This window comes from Stenella coeruleoalba, assembly GCF_951394435.1.
Source record: "Stenella coeruleoalba genome assembly, chromosome: 4".
NCBI classification, from domain to species: Eukaryota; Metazoa; Chordata; class Mammalia; order Artiodactyla; family Delphinidae; genus Stenella; species Stenella coeruleoalba.
The window spans coordinates 136,566,514-136,590,356 of NC_137149.1; the positions used below are offsets into that span (position 1 = coordinate 136,566,514).

The following is a 23,843-nucleotide window of genomic DNA, read 5'->3' on the forward strand; positions in this document are numbered from 1 at the left end:
CATATCAGGTCTTTCAAATTCACAGCATAAATCTGAGCAATGTTCTTTACTTTCTCTTGGTAAATAAAACTATGGTCATCAGAGATGTTAGAAAACCATTCCAGTAAACTGACACTTTGATCACAGTTCTACAACAGGTATTCAAAAATGATTCCTAATGAAGATGATGTTTCTGAAAATCACTTAGAAGTTTAAAAGTGGACTCCAAAATTTATCCCGTTCATTTTCTCTTCTTCTGGCTAATAAGTGTATTTGAACCAACTGAAGTAGCAACTTCTAAGAAACAATTCAGGTGAAAAATGCTGATCTATCAAGATACTTCACACTTCCACAACAGTGAATGAATGAATGAATGCAAACAGGCCAGCCAGCCAAGTTGTTACCATTTTAACTCTTCACAAGGGATATTTTCTGTTCACAATTCATTAGATCTCTCTTAACTTCTCTCTTTCTCTCAGGTCTCATAGCCAATACATTATATCAAGACCTGGTAGCACTATATCGAAAATATATCCCAAACTGAACCACTTCTCAGCACTTCCACTGCAAAAACTCTAGACCAAGTTAAGATCTTGCAGAAACTTGTGGAACAGCCTCCTCTTTACTATACTGATTCCATATGTCCCGCAACAGACGGAGTTCTCCACTCAGCAACCAAAGAAACATCCACAAAGTATAAAATCACATATCATTTTCCTGCTTAAAACTTCCAGTACAAACAAAACCACACTTGCTACTGTGGCCTACATGATTTGGCCTCTGCCTGCTTCTTTGACCTCATCTCCTATCGCTTTCCCCTTTGCCCAAAATGTTCCATGAATGCTGGTTTTCTCTTTATACCTCAAACACACCACACTAATTTTCTCTCACAGTCCCTTCACTTGTTCCTCTATCTTATTCTCATTATTTAGATTTCAGTTCCATGAACATCGTAAGAAAAGTAACCACCAACTTTTCTAACTCATTTTATTTTCTTCAGATCATTTCTGGTTGGATAATCTTTGGTTTTGAATTTACTGCCCGTTTCCTCCTAAGCTTCAGCACTTTGGAGGCAGGTACTTTGTCATGGTCGCTACAATATCCAAAGCATCTATAACTGCGCCTGGCGCACAACTGATGTTTACGGAATGAATGAAGTAAGCTCTATTATCTGTGCTCATACTGTATTTACAGATACAATAAACCCCTGCTGATTGTGTTCTAGAATGGCTTAGACCAAGGACTGAGTAAGCAGGAGGGCAACCCTCACAGTAGTAGATGCAGTGGGTTACAGAGGAAAGTAACAGCACTGGACACACCTCTCCCAATACCATGAGGTTTCTTAAGTTTGCCCTAGCAAGGACCTGGGAAGGAGGAGACAGTCAGTGGAATCCTAGAGAGTGGGGAAACCCTAAAAGGCTGAGACACTTGCCTGACAGATAAAATTTTAATCTGAAATGCAAGAAATATCTTCAATTGTCAAGCTCAATCATCTCTCATCATCAGAGAAAAAAGGGAATTTTCTAAAAGCAAGATCAGATACATGAATTAATGTTACTTCTTCCTTTATTGGACAGACTATGCAGTATGCAAATATAGACTCTAATATATTAGCTACTAGAATCAGTATTCAACCAGCTAAGAGTGTTGGCCTCATAGGCTAAATTACAGACAGATTCAGCAATTCTTAATTCAACAGTACTATTAATAAGCAGTGTCATCTTGCTGGGTTTTAAAATAGAATTTTTAGTGTGGTCTAATAAAAAGTGCCTTAGACTAAGGGTCACAGATCCCAGCTCCACTGCAATTAATCCCTCTAAGCATCAGTTCTTGCTAGAAAAGGGAAATCCCCTTATTCCTCACAATACTGTCATACTGAACAAATGACATATCATATATGAAAGCTTGTAACCTACAAGATATTGCACAACATTAAAGTCCTCACATTAAGACTTCTTGTAATAGATACTTTTTCATTCATGTGTATAAGCATGCATATATTAAAATGTATTTTGTGTGAGAGGTCTGTTTCATTTGTGGCATAGGCTTCAAAGCCAGAGAACCAGAAAATGTATTACACAAACGTATATAAACACATTATAAAAGAAGTGAGTGTTGAAGGCTTGCCATCAGTGCTTCTAGATCTGAAGTAAGTTCAAGGGTCTCTGACGTAAGAGTTGGAAAGAACACATAAATTGAAAACATTTTACCATACTAGAAGTTTTACTGGCAGGCATGTGCTGTATAGGAGAAGGCAGAGGCCTCTGAGGAGAGGAAAGAAAGGTATGGAGAAAGGTTTGGGGGGTATGTGTGTTTAAAATGGAAACATGTTAGGTTTCATTTATTTTGAGCCCTATGGGCTTTTCATTTGAAATGGGAAATACTTTCACGTAAAGGAGAATAAAGTAGTGGCAATTTTACTGTAAAGAAGATATACTTGTATTTATGGAGATTAAAAAAAAAAGCATTCAAAGTTTTCCTCAGTTATAACTTTACAGTATGATCCTGCTAACAGAGTAGATTCCATTTACTCTATCTAACCTGAGCGCCAAGATATTATTGGTAATCCATCACACAGTCCTTCCTGCAATAAATTGCGTTGCTCTCTTTACCTCTGTCATAAGGAAAAGAGACTTTAACTTAAATCTTTCTCATTTAAACCAGTAGTAGTTTTATGGTAAATACTATTTTAATATCATTTTAATAAAGTCACATTTTGAACTCATTTCCGATAGTTTTACAAACTCAAATTTCAGAAATTGCATCAATGTAACAGAAACAGACTTGCAGATACATGCACTTATAAACATCCCAGAAATAAAAATATTTTCCTGTCATAGAACGTAACACTAAAACTCTGGACTGGGTGTATCATGTGACTTTTTAAAGCACAGATAGCAAAGATCACCTAGAACTTCAATACAATTTCCTTCAATTTCTTATTTTGTTTCAAATACTGAACATCTGCCCAAATTCACAGGAAAACTGTGCCAAATCACTATCTAGGATTTCTAACATCATTCTAAAAGAAGCACACCCTAATAGAATTTGAGAAATGCTGATTAAGGTAGTTACTTAATCAACGTGGTTAGAAAACACATCTGTTTTGGAATGCTTACTAGTAACAGTGCACAGAAAGATATTTTCTAAAAGCCACTACCCTAAGACTTGCTTCCAAATGGGGAGTTTTCCTATTTTCTTTCCAGTAAAACAAAGTGGTGCTTTAACAACCATATGGCCCTGTGCTCTAAAAGAAGTTTCATTCAGCATCTATTTTTACACACAGGTTTCCTTATAAAATATACTGCAGTTACCAAGTTGAATGAGCCTTCGTGTTTCTGTAGACAAGGCCTCCTGCTACAAAATAAGTTCTCCACAGCACTACTGGCCACAGTGCCTGTCCTATTTCTTCTCTCCCAGGGAATAAGACATAAAAAAAAAATACCTACCAAATTGTTTTTCAAACAAGTTACTTCTCATTTACTTAGAGAGCTATTTTTTGTGAATACATATGTTAACAGAAATCTTTCCCACCTCTCACACACTCAGTATGCATTCATTTTCTGCTGAGCTCTTTAAACATAATGTGCTTTACCAATAATATCTGAAAATAGACCAGTTCATAAAGCACACAGACATCCCTATTTCAGCCAATATTCATACAGCATTAACAACGTTAGTTTTAAATTTCTTAGGTACAGTGGTGGGTTCAGAAATATTTTTGTGCTCCATCGCTTACATATGCCCTATATATATATAGTATGTATAAAACATTACATAATTTAAAATTTTTTACATCGTATGTCTGCCCTATTATATACAGAAGTCAGTAAGAACTGATTAAGTGACTTTTAAAAGACCAATGATGAATACCAGAATGCTAAAAAAAAAAAAGCATTTGAAATATACTACTGAGCATATACTTAGCTGTATTAATATCATGAAAGAAAAATAATGAGCAGATGAAATTTAAACTGTTTCATTTGGAATCAAGTTACAGTTTTCAGGCTTCCCTGGTGGCTCAGTGGTTAAGAAACCACCTGCCAATGCAGGGGACACAGGTTCGAGCCCTGTTCCGGGAAGATCCCACATGCCACGGAGCAGCTATGCCCGTGCGCCACAACTACTGAGCCTGCGCTCTAGAGCCCGTGTGCCACAACTACTGAAGCCCGTGCGCCTAGAGCCCATGCTCGCAACAAGAGAAGCCACCACAATAAGAGAAGCCACCGCAATGAGAAGCCCGTGCACCGCAACGAAGAGTAGTCCCTGCTCACCGCAACTAGAGAAAGCCCGCGTGCAGCAACGAAGACCCAACACAGTGAAAAATAAATTAAAAAATAAAATAAAATTTAAAAAGTTACAGTTTTCATAGTAAATAAACACCTGATTTAAATTTTATCTACTGATCACAGGGTTAACAAAAAAATCACATATGAATAAAAGATGAGGACAAATTTTTCAAATCAGATGAACTGAAGCCTGAATTTGGCTTCTGGGTTAAAATCCACTTAAAAATCTCTAACGTGTAGCTACTCTACACCAAGGAAATCACAGAGGCTTTACAAACACAACAGCATGCAACATAGCACATACCGTCATATTCGTCACACTGTATTCTTCCTAGGCCAAGTTAATACCATATTTCTTCAATTTTAATATATAGTAAAAACTGAAAGAAAAAACTAAAAAGAATTTGTAACTGCTATTTCCCATATTTCGAACTATTTCCCCCATGAGTCACTTTTTTCCCTCAGTTTTATTTAGATATACTTGACTTACACCATTGTATTAGTTTAAGGTGTACAACGTAAGGATTTGACATATGTATATTTTGCTAAATGATTACCACATTTTAGTTAACTATTTAGTTTGCATTACTGTAGTTAACACTTATCCTTTCACATAGTGAATCAATTTTTATTCTTTCAGTACAAAAATTATATTTTGAAAGGGAAAGAAAATAATAAAAATTAGGAACGTGTTATTTATTGGTCATTCCCATACAACCCAATACTTGGATACCTACATATGACTGTTTCCTTAAACATACAGCATTTCTTTGGGAAATTTCTAGCACCTTTACAATCCATTGATTATAGATGTGTAGTGTTTCATAAGTAGAAGGGCAGATTTCTCAATCTCTGCAATATTAACATTTGGGGGCCACATAATTCTTTTTCACGGGGGACTATCCTGTGCATTTTAGGGTTTTTACCAGCATCCATCATTTCTCCTCACTAGACGCCAGTAGTACTCTTTCCCAGTGGTAAAAATCAAAAAATGTCTCCAGACATTGCCAAAACTGCCCCTGGCTTGAGAACCACAGATGTGGATTTCCATTTTAACTCCAAATTTAAATTAGGTTAAGATTCTCTGATGAGGCAGAGAAATAGCATAACGAAACTTCATTATAAAAACCGTAAGTAGATAATTAACATCCAAATTCACATAAAGCTACACTTTTATCTTAAATAACACTTAAATTTTATCATGGTACCAATAGCAGAAGTAACTATTTTTGATTTTCCAAAAATGTCACCCAATTAAAATGCTACCTTTCACCATTTGAGGAAGATTTTCTTTTGGTTGTGGTATGGACCAAGATGGCTAGAAGTACAGGAAGTTTCATCTGAAAAATGAACATAGACCAAGTCTTACAAATTGGCCCTGGTACTATTTCTTATCATAGTTCCTGTTTGTTTACATTGGAGTTCTGATAAATTGGTTGTTATTTCCTTTCCACTAAGTTTCAAGGTATTAACAGCCAAAAAGGTGTTTTTTGACTTCTTCCTCCTTCATTTTATCCCACTTCCCCCAAATAAATAATACATTGTTTGTAACACAATTTTAAGACTGGTCCCCAAACTTCAAAATGATTATGAATTTATTTTACCTAAACCTACCCCTATACTTAAAAGCCTCTAAAATGGGAATTAGCAAAATAGGCATCTGCTAGTAGGTACCTACTTTCCAACAGAATCATTTATCTAGTCATTTCACAGCTAAAACATGCAAATTCTTAAGTAAATCAGTTCCATTTATTTTGACTTCCTGCCTAGGCTCTTCATTCCAGAGAAAACATTACTCTAATATTTTCATCCATTAAGTACTCTTAAAATTAATGTCCCTATTTAAGCAAAATTTCTTACCCTCACTCCAAAAAAAAAAAAAAGGTACAATTAAAGGAAGCAGAGATTTCTTTCATTTCTCTGGATAGTTATACTTCTCTGGTTTTAAAGAAGCACATGGTTTGTCCATCAGTGATTTCTATTTGTGTGAGTTAGTAACTCAAATGGTAAAACAATTGGCTTTGTATGCAATCTAGCAGTGTCTGACAATTGCAAAACTGTCCTTGCCCAGTGAACTTCCAGTGAAAAAAGCTGTTGAAAGTTCATGCACCCCGAATGCACATTCATTATAATTAAACAAGAAGATTACACAGACATTGCTGACAAGGATTATCAAAATAAAACAGTGCCACCTGCCCCTTCCTCTCCCATTAATTAGTACAGAGTCTGAGGTGGCAATTAACAAGAAGCAGAAAAGGATCAGTAAACACAGCTCAAGCTGAACTTGAAGATTAACTCTTCCAGTTCAGGTCTCATTTCTTAACCACACTATGTTGATTTGACTACGCAAGCCAAAATCAAACCCTGGGCTTTTTTTGTCTGTTTGTTTGTTTTAGAAAAACAGTACCATTAAGAAGACAATTGAGTTGTATAACATAATTCCCAAAATAGCTGCCCCCAAATTTCATATAATTCCACGAACAAGGGGCCATTCAATATTTCACAGAGATGCAGAATACTAAATAATCCAGGTAATCTCAGTGACTAAAATACTTTCACATTATAAATTATAAATCTGTGGTAGTTAATATTAACTCTGAGAAACAACTAAGGTACTGTACTGTTAGTAGTAACTAGCACTCCCTCCCACATGCCCCCTGCTACTAAACAACACTTTACAGGCCTAAGACCAGAATTTTAAGTGAGCAAATGGCTTCATTATTGGTTTTATGGAACTATATTTAGTTACTTTTAAATTTAACCATTCACTCTTTTTAAAAATACTTTCCAAAAATAATACAGGTATTTCCATACAATTCCCAAAGTGATCCATAACTTCCCTAGAGAGTATTATTATTCTGGAAACCTAAAATTATTTCTTAATAAAAAAGCACTGTAAATGCAAATTATCGACAAAATTAAAATGCAAATTTTACTACACTGTTACGTGTACATAAGTGACACATGCCTAGGACCCTGGAATTCTCTTCCCAAAGACTCAGGTTGTACAATCTTTGGATAGCTAAGAGCAATTAGTTACTGGCCATGTGAGACACAGTTCGGACAAGAAGGTTGAGATGTCCACATATATGCAAGATAAGTCACTTGTGGTGCAGTAAGAAGGTAGGGGCAAGAATAAGGGTAGTGGGCCATGGGCCAGGGTCAGATCATCTCTCCCAAGGCAGCAGTAGTCCAGCACAAAATTCAAGTAAATCTGGGGACTCTACGTTGAAACCTGGCCTTCCAACTTGTTTCATTTGAAAAACTCGAAAGAGCAATGTCATCAGAGAGGGGAACTGCCTGCATAACTTGCTGAAGATTGAAGATGAACTCTGCACACTCCTCATTTAGGCATTTTATTTGATGTCTAGTACAGTGCAGTTAAGGGAGCGGCACAAGGTGGATGAGCCGCTGAATCTGCAGTGGGGAGTAAAGAGCCTCCTCTCACACAAAGGAAGAGAAAGTGGGTATCTTTCCTGGAATTGTCAAATGTCTGGAAGAAGAGGCTAGAAGAGCAAAAAATGATGCTCAATGTTCTTCCCTATCCTTCTCTTGTCTGGTCAATGCTGCTGGGCCTCCCTAGAACAAACCATGGTCCTTTGTGGAAAAGCAATTATTTTGAATCTGTGCTATGCACAGTTATTTGGCATAACCTGTTGATTTACATATATTTTTCTAATTGTTGGTAAATGGTATATTTATTTGTCAGGGCACGAGGATAAACATTTTTTATTTAACAGTGTGTTAGCTTAATCTATAAATTTTAAATATTTGACATATGGCATGTAGTTATCCATTTGAACTCTTGCCCTGGGCCCTGCAAAAGTTAGGGGTAGATCTAGAAAACATTTTACAAATACCTTGATAAAGCCCTCCATCTCTCTCTCTTTCCCATGTTCTTCTTGTCTCTTATCCCTACAATCTGTATATAATTGCATATATACAAAATACTGCAAAGATATATACCTCTTCCATACTTTCAAACATACCAGAAAGAAAGGGGAGTGAAAAAATGATATACTTGTTCAAGTATTAGCCAATCTCTGTCATAATAAAAGAAAAAACATGAAAACAAATACCAAACTACATCTCTATAAAGTTGAAGATAGGAAAGAAGAAATTAAATATTTAACAGCTTCACCATAATTAGGGAAATTAAAAGTATAACACATAGACCTGGCTTCAGAGGAGCTTAAAAATAAGCACAGGACAGATTCTTTACTTGAAATAACTCCCACCACCTAACAAGGTACCTGGAGGACAGAGGGTACACAATAATTCGTTGAAATGAAAAAAATGAAATGGTAACAATTATACTGAGACAATACTAATATGTGAAGCAGTATTACTCCAGACCTTGGCACAGAGGTCCCTGCTCTAATTTAGGGTCTGGAGAAGTGTCAACAAATGTTTTGGTCTCAGGATTCTTTCACCCTCTTAAGAAATACCAAGGACCCAAAAGAATTTTTGTTTATTTTTTTGGCTTTGTTTATTTACCATATTAGAAATTAAAACTAAGACATTTATAAAATATTTATTAATTCATTTTAAAATAAAAGTAATATACCTATTATATGCTACCATAAATATTTTCATGAAAAAGAATCCCATTTCCTCAAACAAAAATAATTTGGTGAGAAGTATCTGGCTTAACAGAAGGTAGATTCTCAACTCTGCTTCTGCTTTCAATATGTTGTGATAAGTTGCTGTGGTTGAAGTATATGAAGACAATCCTGTCTCCCACAGATAAAAAGAACTGAAAAAGGGGGAAATATTTTAAAAGGCTTTTCTGATGTTGTGGATATTCTTCCTTAATATTACACCAAAACTCAGCGTGGAGTAGTTTTTAGCTGCAATGTGGAATCTGAACCATAACAATGAAATACTTGTATTCTTTTACATTAAAATCAATTCTACTACCTTGCACCTTGGATAGATCTTTTATTCATGCACAGTTTTATAACATCATACATTGATCCATGCAGAACTTGCAAGTGTTAACACATTTCCTTATACAATAACAAAAAAAAATCACATCTGTTAATATCAGCACCAATATCATCAAAAAAGATTTTAAATATTGATGTACTCTCAAGCTCATGGTGGCAAACAAGTTTTCCAAAATTTGAGTTTTTCTTTGGATTTTCACTTGAACACTGAGATTTTATCAGCAGCACAAATACTGTCCATTATTTTCCTTGATAAGCTCACTTCATTATTTTCAAGAAAATGTCTACCAAATATCCAAGTCTAAATTGTCATAGTGTGTCAGTCATTCTTTCAATTTAAAATGATGACCCACTAAAAAGGAACTAGTTCTGCAACAATTCCTTGAGTAAGACCATTGTCTTTCAGTGTGCGGAAGGCCAAGCATACTTCCATTTCGTTACAAAGAATATTAATATAAGGCATGCAGTCAAGGGTTGAGATTTAATGAACTGATCATTTCTACTGCTTTTATCAAGAACATTTTAAGTTAAATGTTCTTTTTTTTCTTCAAGGGTTTGGCAGTGAAGAACGCAATGGTGAAATGTACAGCTGCCGCCACTACCTTGGTTGGCGCTGAGGTGCCAACGGTTTTCCCTACCATTGTTTTTTTTTTTAATTTTATTATATTTATTTTTTTTATACAGCAGGTTCTTATTAGTCATCCATTTTATACACATCAGCGTATACATGTCAATCCCAATCTCCCAATTCATCAGACCCTACCATTGCTTTTGAACCATGGGAGCAAGCATTGGCACAGTGAATAAAGGCAATTACCATCTTAGTGTTATTATTTGAATAGTTTTGAACTCACAAGTGCCCTAAAAGGTTCTTGGAGAGCTCCAAGGAGTTCAAGGACCATATTTTGAGAGCCATGGTTCTGGTCGCCCCTTCTCTTCACGGATCAGGGAGCTCGCTGGCACAAATGAACATCTCCTCACTCCCACCACCCCCCTGCCACAGCCCTTCTGCATGATGCTCCATGTAGTACAGAACCGTTTTGTTCTTAGCAGAGTGTATCTTCTTTAACCGGTATTTAGGGGGAAAATCATTGGGAAACACTGACATTTCAAAAAGGCATCAGTATGTACTGAAATCAGTAGATCTGAGTACTAATTAAACCTGGTAATAAAAATCCACAATTCTAAACACTTAAGTTCCAGGAATCTATTTTATGTGTAAAATATTTACACTAAAGATGTATAAGGTCCCTTTTAGAATGCTGATGTTATAAAATCAGATAAATGAGCCAGTATGATTTTACCCTACATGAAACAGGGAATTCAATCATCCCCAGACCATATTCCACAGCCAGGTTACTGAACTTTCACTCTTTGTAAAATGCGCTATAAATTGAAGAGGAATGTACTTCAATTAACTAATTGAGTATTAGTTGGAGTGTAGAATAATATTAAAGCTTAAATAGCTGCATCAAGTCCTCATTTTACTCACAACTCTCACCTTGTGCATTTTTTTTAAGTCAACGGGTAAGGTTTTTTCATTGTTTTTTAAATCACAGTAGATTAACCCAAAAAAAGATTGTCTCTATCAACCTAATTATTCTTAATAGCTTTGAATCTACATTTCTTGGATGAATTCTGCCAACTATAAGATAGTCCAGCTTCTGAATTTGGATGCTGATATAACATTTGCTGAATTAACAAATACTTATGGTAATCACAGAACTTAGAAGGGAGTTGAGAGTTAATTGAGTAACAGAAAGCCAAATATGTTACCATTCTTCCTTGCTCTCTCAACTATTGCAGAAACATTTATTCATTCATCTAACAGATATTTATTTAGTACCTACAGCCTGTCAGGCACCATTCTAAGCTCCAGATACTGCAACATATAAAACAGAGTCCCTGGTCTAATTTAACACTATATATTTTTTTCTGCTGACACAGAAGTAGCCTCAGAATTCTCAAAACACTGCATGAAGGAACCACTACTCATCAAATCTGCCACCCATATTCAGTTAAATATCTTCATTTTAGGCTTATAAAGTGTCTGACATGATGCTAGATGCTACAGGAGATGCCAAAGAAATAAAAGATAATAGTTTCCACAGAAGAACTATAATCTAATAATTAGGGAAGATAATATATGATAAAAATAGTATGATAAAGTGCCTATTTTGTAATATAAAATAACAACTACAACATACATCTAGATTTCAATGTAGGTTGGTGACATCAAACAGTATCTGTTTTCTAATTTATCACCTCTTTACCCTTACTATTTTCTTGTATACCCACGTATCAGTAGTACTGTTCTAGAAGTTTTACACATTCTAGTTTTCTTTAATCTTCTTTAAAAACACTGTTCACTACCCTGTATATAGAAAAAGAGAATACATAAATCCTGAGAAGCAGGGCAGTCTCAGTACCTGTTTTCTCATGCAAGTCAGCCTTTTCCAGAGCACAAATAGCTGGCCTGGGGCAGCATCTCTGCATGGGGTGGGCTGTCTCTTTTGTGAAGCCCATTCATGTGGGTCCTTTAGTACTCACCCGTACCTGTAAGTCAGCCAAGGAAGCAAATGTCCATGTTTTCTCAAAGGAAAATCAGATAACAATAATTTTATCCAAAATAAAATCAGTTGGAGGAAATATATGAGGAACTATCCTTGCAGGGTTCAAACTAGAAAATTAACTATAAAAACAAAATACTATGACTTCTACATAATCAAATTGAACAGATACAGAGTCACTGTTTGATGGGAAAAATAACTTTTGAAAGTCACATTTATTAAATTTCTTTCTCTATTTTGTATATCCTCCTAATTCACCTTAAAGACCACACACTGTTTTTTCAGTTGGAGAACTAGTTATTTAATGAAAAAGTTGCATAATTTTTTTTTAACACAAGACAAATACATTGAAAAACAACAACATAAATCTCCCATTTAAAGAACTGATTTCACATTTTCAATATTACTATAAAGTTTAGTCTTCTGGGAGCTCTCTTAAAAATGCTTTCTTACTTATTTCTGATAGGCCCCTATTTGTTTTTATGAGAGACAGCATTACTAACCCAAACTGTGTCAATTATTAAGAAACTCTTTTCTCAGAAATTTTGTTCTTTCCTCCAAGTACTATTGTGTTATAGCATCTTTGTATAAATACTTTTAATTTGACCTGTGTTATAAAAGTCTATGTTTGGGGCTTCCCTGGTGGCGCAGTGGTTGAGAGTCCGCCTGCCGATGCAGGGGACACGGGTTCGTGCCCCGGTCCGGGAAGATCCCACATGCTGCGGAGCGGCTGGGCCCATGAGCCATGGCTGCTGGGCCTGCGCGTCCGGAGCCTGTGCTCCGCAACGGGAGAGGCCACGGCAGGGAGAGGCCACGGCACTGAGAGGCCCGCGTACCGCAAAAAAAAAAAAAAAAAAAAAAAAAAGTCTAGTAAATTTTGTGATTAATTTTAGTCTGTTTATGCAATAAGGATATTTACACAGCTGGAAAAGCACCAAAAATAACTGTCCTATGTAATATTAATTCAAATCGATATTAATTAGAAGTAGCATAGGTACAATCATATCAAAGTATCTAAAGGCCAGGTTAGTGTTTATGGTTAAGACTAGAAATAAATCAAATATATCAAGAATCAATTTCTCTTGGATTAATAACACTGTAAATAACTGAAATAGTTCACAACTTATTCACTTTTTATCTTGGACAAATTAATACCTCACTTTCTCCTTCTGCCTAAAAACACATACTCTTCCTTGAACAGACCTTAGGTTCTGGACATATTTGTATATCCACAGACTTCTTTAGTTGATCCCTTAGTTCCTCAATTGTCTAACATATTCATGGCAATAGTTATTCAAATTTCTTCATGAAACCACGCATTTTAACTTAATGTGTTAAGAACAAGATAGGATTTTCTTTTTCCATTTTCTATGGCTAATGAACTTTAAAGGTATCCATCAGGGACATTTCAAAATGAGGCACCTACACATAAAATTTATAACTGTAGAGCAATGTCCATTTTTCTACTTTCACTGATACCTTAAGTTGAATACATGAGACAAAATAGGCTAGTCATAACCCATTATCCATTCTCTTCCCTTCTTCCTTGATAACAGAATCCTGGGTTTTGAGGGTGGCAATATACCCAGCTAGAAGACCATGATGTGGTCATTTGATTAAAAGCTGGCCATTGGACTTCCCTGGTGGCACAGTGGTTAAGAATCTGCCTGCCAACGCAGGGGACACGGGTTCGTGCCCTGGTCTTGGAAGATCCCACATGCCGCGGAGCAACTAAGCCAGCGTGCCACAACTACTGAAGCCCGTGCTCCTCAACAAGAGAAACCACCGCAATGAGAAGCCCGCGCACCACAATATATAGCAGCCTCTGCCCACCGCAACTAGAGAAAGCCCGCGTGCAGCAACGAAGACCCAACACCGCCAAAAATAAAAATAAAATAAAATAAATAAAATAAAAAAAAAAATCTGGCCATGAAATGTAACCAGAGTTGGGAATCTTGAACTGCTGCTCACAACAAGGTACTTGACTAAATGATTTCTCCATATGACCTGTCCCTCACTTCTACCTCTTTGCTACTGCCTAGAAATTAGACATGACAGCTGGAATGATAACAGCCACCAAGGACCAAAATATGTCTTTGGAGATGGAAGCCACATGCTAGGTTGGTGGAATAGGAAATTAGAAAGAGATAGATCCTTGATGTCTATGGAACTGCCACACCCTACCTGAATTGCCTGCCTCTGGACTTCTTTATATGAAAGAGAAATAACCTTCTGTTTTTCTACCATTATATCCAGTTCCCGTTAACTACATCCAGTACAATTCCTAAATGATAGGAAACACAGATCCAGAATATGAGAAATTAAACATAGGCCTAATGAGGGTGACCCTAGCACTTCTACCATATGGTATAATCCTAACATATCTTTGACCTATGTGGACACCAAAACTCATTCTAAAACAACTCTTCCTTAGCTATTACTGAACAATTTGAGTGGTTTTCTTATAAAACATAAGGTAAATATACATCATTGTTCTGGATTAAAGGGTTATGGAACTCTTGGTTACAAAGATTATTCCAATTCTCTGGAGTTTAAACAACTATTCTAAGGGAGGAGCTAAACAAATCTTCATATGGATCAAGTATGGCGTCAATAACTTGAGGAACAAAGACTCCCAACTCCATCCTCTTTGAAATCCAACAATTTTGGATTTTCTTTTTTACGAACTGGAATGATTCTGAGAGCAAAAAACACCAAGACACTAAAAATAAAGGGAAAGAGCATCAAAATCAGGTCCTAGATGATGGAGCTGCTAGAGAGAACTGGTTCCAATATTGTGGGTAACTGAGAATGTAAGTTTCTCCAAAACAGAGAGGGTATCACTTCAGGGTAAGCAAGGAACCATTGTAGCAGGAGTAGAAAACATGCCAACGAACAACCGTCCACCGGAATGTATGTAAACAGTTTTCAAGAGTGACACAGAGTGGCAGGTACAGAACAAGAGTAGGAAAGATGGTAGGTATAATTTTCTAAGTCTGAGATGACTATGCTTACATGTGGAAATGCAAAGTACTCACTCTTCCTCTAAAATGGGCCTCTCCTATATTTTCTATCTCAATAAACCACACTAACATCCACCCAATTGGCCAGGTCAGACAACATGAAAATATATGTCACTATTCTCTCTCTGCCCTGCAAATCTGTTTGATTTATGCTTTTTTTAAGTCTTTAAAGTTTTCCCCATCTTCCAGCCCTCTGTCTCTGTCTTAAGCTAATGTCTTCCTTAGGTGCCCATCTGTCAGTATGCCCGCCCTTTGACTTCTCAACTCCAATCCACCCATTCTCCACACTGAGACAGGCACTCTTCTCAAGTGAAAAATCTCACTTTACAAATGAGGAACTTGGGCCCCAGAAGGTTAACTAAGTTGTTAAAGTTCATACAGTTACTTGGCGGTAGAGAGCTTAGGCTCTCTAACTTCAGAGCCTATCCTTCTAATCTCTTATCAAATTATTAAGCCTTCTTCAGATAAATTATCAAAGTAGAGATTGAGGTTATCTTGAAAACTGATGCCTGAACCTGCCACATACTCTATAACTTTTTCTTAAATATAACATTTTTTTCAATTACACGAAGTCAACTTTAATCTACTTTGAGTTCTCTTTTGGGAAGAAGAAACTCTACTTCATTAAACATCCATGTATGCTTTATAAGATAAATGGTAATATGTGAAAGAACATTCACCTCAGGATGAAAGAAAATGCAGTTGTAGATAACAACGTCTACAATGCTGCAGGTACAACAACATGTTCTTGTATAAAAGCTGGACTGTTTGGGGTATTCAGGTACACATGAGTCACACAGGGAAAACCTAACATATAACTTAACACATATTTCACTAAAACAGCAGCCTAGACAGCTTTCATTCAAATAGATTAGCTGACAAACAGAAATAATTTTTTTTTTTTTTTTTTTTTTTTTTTTTACGGTGTGCGGGCCTCTCACTGTTGTGGCCTCTCCCGTTGCGGAGCACAGGCTCCGGACGTGCAGGCCCGGTGGCCATGGCACACGGGCCCAGCCGCTCCGCAGCATGTGGGATCTTCCCAGACCAGGGCACGAACCCGTGTCCCCTGCATCGGCAGGCAGACTCTCAACCACTGCGCCACCAGGGAAGCCCCAGAAATAGTTTTTTTAAAACATCCATCCTAACTTAAGAAAGACTAGCAAAATGAGCCTGGTTCCACTGGGGCATGAAGGTTCATTACAAACTCAAGTTTAATTGGGTAGGTAGCAATTGTTCCAGCAACATTTGGGAAAATATACTCACTTATTCTTTAATTTATATTCATACACGTAAGTCATATTAATATATTTCATTAATGAAATCTTAAAACACATATATGTATATGTGTAATGCATATACATATATTTAGTACAGTAGAATTTCCCCTTCCAAAAAAGCTAATAATAAATTGAAGTTGGTTTTGTGGAACTGAGGAAATATGATATTTATGAAACCATTTGTGAGGTACGCAGTAATATAATGGAGCAAAATGGAAAAGGAAAAGGAAGCATGTGGTCCACATTTTTCTCTTCCTCCTCCTTTTGGCTTCTCTTTATTATATTTTTTGACAAAATAAGAAAATAAGGTTATTTTAAAAGTTAAGTACCCTATCAGTACATTTGGGGAAGGACACTGATTTTGCCAAGTCATCCCAAAGTTGAAAATTTGTTTGCTCAGGGTTTTTATTATGAAACATTTTGGTAATGCCAAAAGCATAGAGAACATGTAATGAATACACGTTTATCATCAACATTAAAAAAGCAAACATTACAGATACAACCCTGTACAGCCAATCCCAATCTCATACACCCTCCTCCTCCTTTTACAGGTAATCACTACCCTAATTTTGCTGTTTATCATTGTCAGACATATTTGAATGTGTGTATGTGTGTGTGTGTATTATCTATATATGTGTGTATACAGCATGTATATGCATACGAATATATGAGTATAAACCATATATACTCTTTATGGAATGTTTAAAATATTTTCTATAAATGACACAATCCATGTGTCTGTCCTGCAGTAGCTTATTTTATTCAATATTATATTTTAATGATTAATCCATGTTGATAAACATAACAAGTTTATTCACTTACGTGCATAACTCTAGAGTTATTCATGTATACAGTTATTTATCTATTCTACTGTGGATGAACATTTAGATCATTTCAATTTTTTCCATTAAAATGTTACAATAAAGATGCATATTTCTTCTCACAGAGTTTTCATCACTCTCAATCTTCCCTGAAGCATTCTACAAGACAATCCAAGCTCAACAAAATGAAGCTCCGTATTGTCCAGAAGTATACACCACTTATAATGCAGGGGGAAAGCTTACTGAAAGATTACACTTACTGGCAATATTTCATGGACGCTTAACAGTTCTTAATGACAAAGTAACCAAATGTTGACTAAAGAGGTTTTACTGTTTGGGGAAATACTGTAGCTGTTGAGGATTACAGTTTAGTAGACAGGATACCTAACTGTTACAGAATGGATTCTCAAGTACAGAGTATCTTCTAATACAACAGAGTGTCATCAAATTGAACATTTCCCAGAAAAATAAACTGCACCACTGCATTATTATTTTCAAACAAATTATTATATTCTTATAGAAAAATACATATTTGGTGATATATTCAAAATAAGAAGGCAACAGTACCTGAAATCACATTTTAAAGAATGTGCTGAACTGAATTTGTGTTAAAAAATTTTTTAATCTAATTTCGTGGTTAAGAGCACAGGCTTTCAAATCAACTAGCCCTATTTTGTAGCTGAGCTCCACTTTTTACCATTTATCCAAATTTCGGTTACGTTACCTGAGTCTCAGTTACATCACCCATAAAACTGGGATGATAAAACCTACCTTGTAGACTTTAATACAATTTAAACGAAATAATGTATAAAATGTAATTACCCTTGCTGCTGCTCTCTGCTGCTATAATGGTTACTGTTATTTGTTGGGATCCAGGCTGGGATCCAGGTTTAGATGCTGATACATGCAGTGACACAGATGTTAGGGCCTAATTCTCTCCAGCTAGGTAGTGCACCACCAGATTTACCTGGGGCCTGAGGAACCACCTGAGAAATAATTTAAACCTGATCCACAATAAGAGTTTGATATATACAGGCATGTCTGAAGGTCTGAGAATCTAGGGTTGTATATGTGTGTATAAGCAAGAGAAAGAAGGAAGTGGGGGGAAAGGAGATGAAGAGACTGAGATTCACTGACTGATTGATAAATCGATCTCAGGGCTGAAGCTACAACAGAATAGCAAAATTTCTAAAAGCAAATTTTTAAGTTGGAAGCAGGATCTCTGAGAGAGAATTATCCATAGGGAAGAAATGAAGCAGCAAGTTAAAGTTGGCAGTAAGACCCAAGATTCAGAAGAGAGTAATGCTTCTGGTAATAACTTGATAAATGTGAATATAACCCTTACTGATCCATTGAGCTCGGGGACATGTGTGTTCCATAAGAACACAGGTGAAACCAGAACACACAATTCCACAAAATCTGTAACTCTTTAAGGCCTAAACAAACATGCTGTAGGTCCTCAAAACGAGAGCGATTAACAACAGCAGGAAGGCAGCTATTCCTCTTCTCAATTTGCAGCAAAGTGTACACTGTCAGGGTCCAAGCATTAGTGAGAATTGATGGGTACCGGACAAGAACTCACACCCCAGAATCTGGAACAAGCAGACAACCAATCTGGAGATGCAGAAATAACCTGGTGGCCAGGGAAGATCACCATTATCAACGGTGGCAGCAAAAATACCTAGAGCACAGTGATAAACAGCAATGATGTAAAGCAGCAACACCTCCCAACTGAAGGGGTCTGGCTCAGCTACGAGGAAGAGAGCCCCAAAGATGGTACTGAAGATGGCAGCCTGGAGCCAGGAAAGGCGGCTTTGTAGAAGGCCACAGTGTCGGCCCCCAAAGCAGCCTGGCATGTGTGTGAACAAATATGGAAATTCCAGAGGATCCCCAGAAACACTGTAGGAAAAAAGTAACCTGAAAAGAGAGGGCTCAAAGTCCTGCCACTGAACTCATGGGAATCAATGAGCTAAGAAAATACGAACGTACGAAGGACCAAAAGCCAGTGAGGCATAGGCACCACTGGAAAACAATACTGCCAGTAGAAAATCATGACACAGTGAGAAATCAGTGCAAATGAGACAATTCCTGGACATTAGAGCCAACAGGCAAAAGAGGTGTACTAAGTATAAACTATGAAAAATTTCAAACTTGCATGCACCTAAATAAAGGCCAAATAGCTCAAAATGGATTGATGACCTAACTGTAAGACCGGACTCTCAGAAACTCGTAGAGGAAAACATAGGCAGAACACTCTGACATAAATCACAACGAGATCCTTTTTGACCCACCTCCTAGAGTAACGGAAATAAAAACAAAAATAAACAAATGGGACCTAATGAAACTTCAAAGTTTTTGCACAGCAAAGGAAACAATAAACAAGACAAAAAGACAATCCTCAGAATGGGAGAAAATATTTGCAAATGAATCAACGGACAAAGGATTAATTTCCAAAATATATAAAAAGCTCATGCAGCCCAATATTAAAAAAACAAACAACCCAATCAAAACATGGGCAGAAGACCTAAACAGACATTTCTCCAAAGAAGACATACAGATGGCCAAGAAGCATATGAAAAGCTGCTCAACATCACTAATTATTAGAGGAATGCAAATCAAAACTACAATGAGGTATCGCCTCACACCAGTTAGAATGGGCATCATCAGAAATCTACAAACAGCAAATGCTGGAGAGGGTGTGGAGAAAAGGGAACCCTCTTGCACTGTTGGTGGGAATGTAAATTGATATAGCTACTATGGAGAACAGTATGGAGGTTCCTTAAAAAACTAAAAATAGAACTACCATATGATCCAGCAATCCCACTACTGGGCATATACCCTGAGAAAACCATAATTCAAAAAGACACATGCACCCCAATGTTCACTGCAGCACTATTTACAATAGCCAGGTCATGGAAGCAATCTAAATGCCCATCTACAGATAAATGGATAAAGAAGATGTGGTACGTATATATAATGGAATATTACTCAGCCATAAAAAGGAACGAAATTGGGTCACTTGTAGAGACATGGATGGACCTAGAGACTGCCATATGGAGTGAAGTAAGTCAGAAAGAGAAAAACAAATATCGTATATTAACACATATATGTGGAATCTAGAAAAATGGTACAGATGAACTGGTTTGCAAGACAGAAATAGAAACAAAGATGTAGAGAACAAACGTATGGACATCAAGCGGGGAAAGCAGGGGTGGGGGTGGGGGTGTGATGAATTGGGCGATTGGGATTGACATGTATACACTGATGTGTATAAAGTAGATAACTAATAAGAACCTGCTGTATAAAAAAATAAATAAAATAAAATTTAAAACTGTAATAAAAATGAATAAAGGCCAAGTAGCATACCCGGATAAAAATTAACTTGAAACTTAAAAGGTTTTTTGAAGACAAAAAGGAAGAAATCCTTTCCTCCAATTGTTTTTACTGTACTATGAAATATTTCATATGTGTGCACTTTACATAATTACATTTTAATAATATATTAATGATACTTACAATGTTACTTACAATATAAATCCATTGCTTATAATAATATATCAATTATAATACATAACTGTTAATAATGATACTTTTAAATAAAATTTTTAAAGATCACCCACTGACATATTACCCAAGCTTTCTGGGCTCCTCCCTGGACCCAACTCCTTCACTCCTACTGGAACATTCAACAGCCTCAGTTTTGTTTTAATTTTTTCCTTGATTTTCTTTATATAGTTAGAGCACATATATAATGATTCCACAAAAATATATTACTCAGTTTTGCCTCTGATCAAAGTTTGTACAACTGGAATCATGTTGTATGTATTCTTTGTGACTTGTTTTTTCATTCAACATTACGTTTTGGGGAGTCATCCAGATTCACTGGTTTCCACTATTATGTTAAATCCACTGTAAACAAATATTCCCCAACTTGTCCATTCTATTCTCTGTTGTTTCCAAATTTGTTTATTTGTGCTTTGCTATATTATATTACATACGAGACTACAATAAAAAATAATCTTGTACCTGTTTCCTAAGGCACACAAGCAAGAAATTTCCACAGGAAATACTCCTAGGGGCGGAACTGCTGAGCAAGAGTATATCTATGCTCAATCTCAACCACCAATTCAACGGTACCGCTTTACATTCCCATTCCCAGGGAATGAGAGTTCCTGTTGCTTCACATGCACACCAGCATTTGGTATATTTCAGACTTTTATATTTTCAACAACATGATGGATATGAAACAGCCTATCACTCTAGTTTTAACTTACATTTCTCTAACTATTAATGAGGCTTTCACATGTTCACTGACTATCCGAATTTTCTCTTTTTGAAATTCCTGTTCATTTTTATATTGGCTGATTTTACTTTATTAATTTATAGAATCTTCTACACACTAAACCAGTTTTCAACCTTTCTTACTCTTTGATGAACATACTTTTTAAATTTTAAGCCTGTTGAATTTATTAATCTTTTTATGGTTTGCTCTGTTTAGGTTTAAAGAAATTCTTATCTTTCTCTAAAATAATAAATATATCCTTTTCTAAATACTTTAAAATGGTATTGTTTTTCATAGTTAATTCTTTCTTCCATACAGAATTTGTTTCTGTTTATGAAATGAAGTGAGTAGGGATCAATTATAGTTTTCCATATGAATAGCTAATCACTGATTACAGTGGCAACTTAGACTCACAGCTCACTGGGATTCAAAAGAAGAGAGGATAGATGGGCTGGTGATTTCTGCATAGATGGATGCACTAAAGTTGAAGCCCCCGTATACCATTATAGAGGATGAAAGTGAGAACAAATAGAGTTTTGAGAAAAGAAAACCAATTTGATAAATTCACTCCATTCAAATTCTTATGACTTTTTATATAGTTTATATAACTCTTCCTAGTCATACTGTCATCATTTTACCCCATACAGTGTAAGACAACATTCAGTAGTTTATTTAAACAGGGCTGTATTCCTTATAAACTCTTTATTGATGTACCAACACAGCTTATGAAAATCTTGAGGAAAATATTACTACTGCAGTATATACTGATTAAGAATTTTATGTGATAATTCAGTGGTTCTCAAACTAGACTCCCACATAATTCCACAAACTCAATACAGCTGTTCTGCCACTATAATAACATTAAATTCCTTTCTCCATTTCAGAAACAACTAAATTAAATTTACAAAACTTTCTCAGTATTAACACTCTCATAATTTTTTTAAATGACATAAACCTGCTACTCATTATTTCTACTAGAGTCTGGTGTGGGTTAACATATACTTACATACTTATTTCTTTGTATATTACAATTAAGCTAATCAAGTTCAATAACTATTCTGGTAAGGTCAAAACACTTTGCTTTTTTCAGTCTAGGATCTTCACCCCACCCTCACTTCATGTTAATTTTTCCATCCATAAGATGCATATAATTTGCTTCACAGCATTCGGGGGAGCAAAAGGTCAAAAGCAACACTGGGTATGAAAATGCTTTTAAAATGTAAAACACTTTGCAAACAGAAGTTATAATTTATAACCTTATTATATCTTACAAATATGGGGTTAGAACAGTCATGGAAAAAATCAACAGGTAATTCCTAAAGGTCAGTTTTATCTACAGTTTTAATTTCTTTGATATCAAGTCTTTAAATTAAAAAAAAAACAGGTTTCTTAACTAGACGAAAAATAAAATTTATTTGTTTGAATGTTATTTCCTGCCCCCACATAATTTCTAATAAAGTTCCTGAAAAGTAGAGCAAGGCAAAGGTAGAAAGTTAATCTATACAAGCAACAGAACTCATCTCCAAATAATCTGAAAATATCTATTTTTATAATGGTGTGATCTAAGAATCCATGCCATCGCAGTGTGATTTAAAACTAATGAGAAAGTCTATTAGAGTCCAACTGAAATCAAGAGTGTACAGTTTACAGATGAAGGTTTAATCTGCCTCAAAAACATCTTGCAGCATAGCATTGATTTATTTGGAAGAATATACTTTCCTAAGTATTTGCTTTGTTATCTCTTTGCATAAAGAAACCTTGGTAGAGCTACAAAAGTGAGAAAACCTTTGGATGAAACAAGAATAATACACTAAGAATAAGATTTGCTTTTCCTGTTGGTAAATATCAAGAGAGCCTTGTCTTCCTTGTAGCAAATGGACTTGCTGCCCTCTGGGTTGGAACTCTGTTACACTGGGAAGCCATCTGCCCGGCTGTGCTACTTCTCAAACTTTAGACATGTACAGGAGTAGGAAAGTGAAATTACCTATTTTAAAAGAAAGTCATATATTATACTGTAAAGCTTTTAGAGTCAGAAACAACTCGGTTCCAATCCTACGCCTCCTACTTTCCAAGCTGTGTGATCACAGGCATGATTATTTAACCCTGAATTTCTATTTCCTCATCTTAAATATAGGGACAATAATAACCACCTCCCAGAATTACAGTAAGGGTTAAATGAAAGTGTCATAAATACAACTATTCATAGCAAAATGTTGACCAAGTTATCATTAATTATAAAACCAGAGAGTAAATGACTTTAGGGAAATTGTGAAATACACTAATCGCACTTTAACTTTTTTTTTTTTTTTTTTTTTTTTTTTTTTGCGGTACACGGGCCTCTCACTGCTGTGGCCTCTCCCATTGCGGAGCACAGGCTCTGGATGGGCAGGCTCAGCGGCCATGGCTCACGGGCCCAGCCGCTCCGCGGCATGAGGGATCTTCCCGGACCGGGGCACGAACCCGTGTCCCCTGCATTAGCAGGCGGACTCTCAACCACTGCGCCACCAGGGAAGCCTGCACTTTAACATTTTATGATACAAGTTTCTCTTACTTCCAGGCATTAATATTTCTGTTAAAACCGGAAAGGTTTTCTTCAAATTGCACAAAAAGATGTTTTCTGAAATAATTGGGAATAGATGAAAGATAGAAGGTA

General features: G+C 36.1%; 1 protein-coding gene and 1 long non-coding RNA gene across 11 annotated transcripts in view; one reads left to right on the forward strand and one right to left on the reverse strand.

Moving 5' to 3' along the window:
- LOC307186232 overlaps positions 1-19,550 on the forward strand; it is a 31,020-nt gene extending 11,470 nt beyond the window's left edge. Inside the window, exon 3 of the long non-coding RNA XR_013828281.1 lies at positions 17,034-19,550. This is a non-coding gene — a long non-coding RNA (uncharacterized lncRNA). The remainder of the gene's footprint in view (positions 1-17,033) is intronic.
- The window catches only part of BMPR1B (bone morphogenetic protein receptor type 1B), a gene marked incomplete at its 5' end in the record, with an annotated part of 419,903 nt that overhangs the window by 132,116 nt on the left and 263,944 nt on the right, over positions 1-23,843 (reverse strand). For 5 of the 10 annotated variants that reach the window (XR_013828280.1, XM_079921146.1, XM_079921148.1 and 2 more), the window contains one exon: positions 5,535-5,608. The exons of the other annotated variants lie outside the window; for them this stretch is intronic. Coding sequence is in view for 4 of the 5 variants with exons in the window: in XM_079921146.1 (XP_079777272.1) it covers positions 5,535-5,544 (10 nt within the window). The remainder of the gene's footprint in view (positions 1-5,534; positions 5,609-23,843) is intronic. 10 annotated transcript variants of the gene reach the window in all.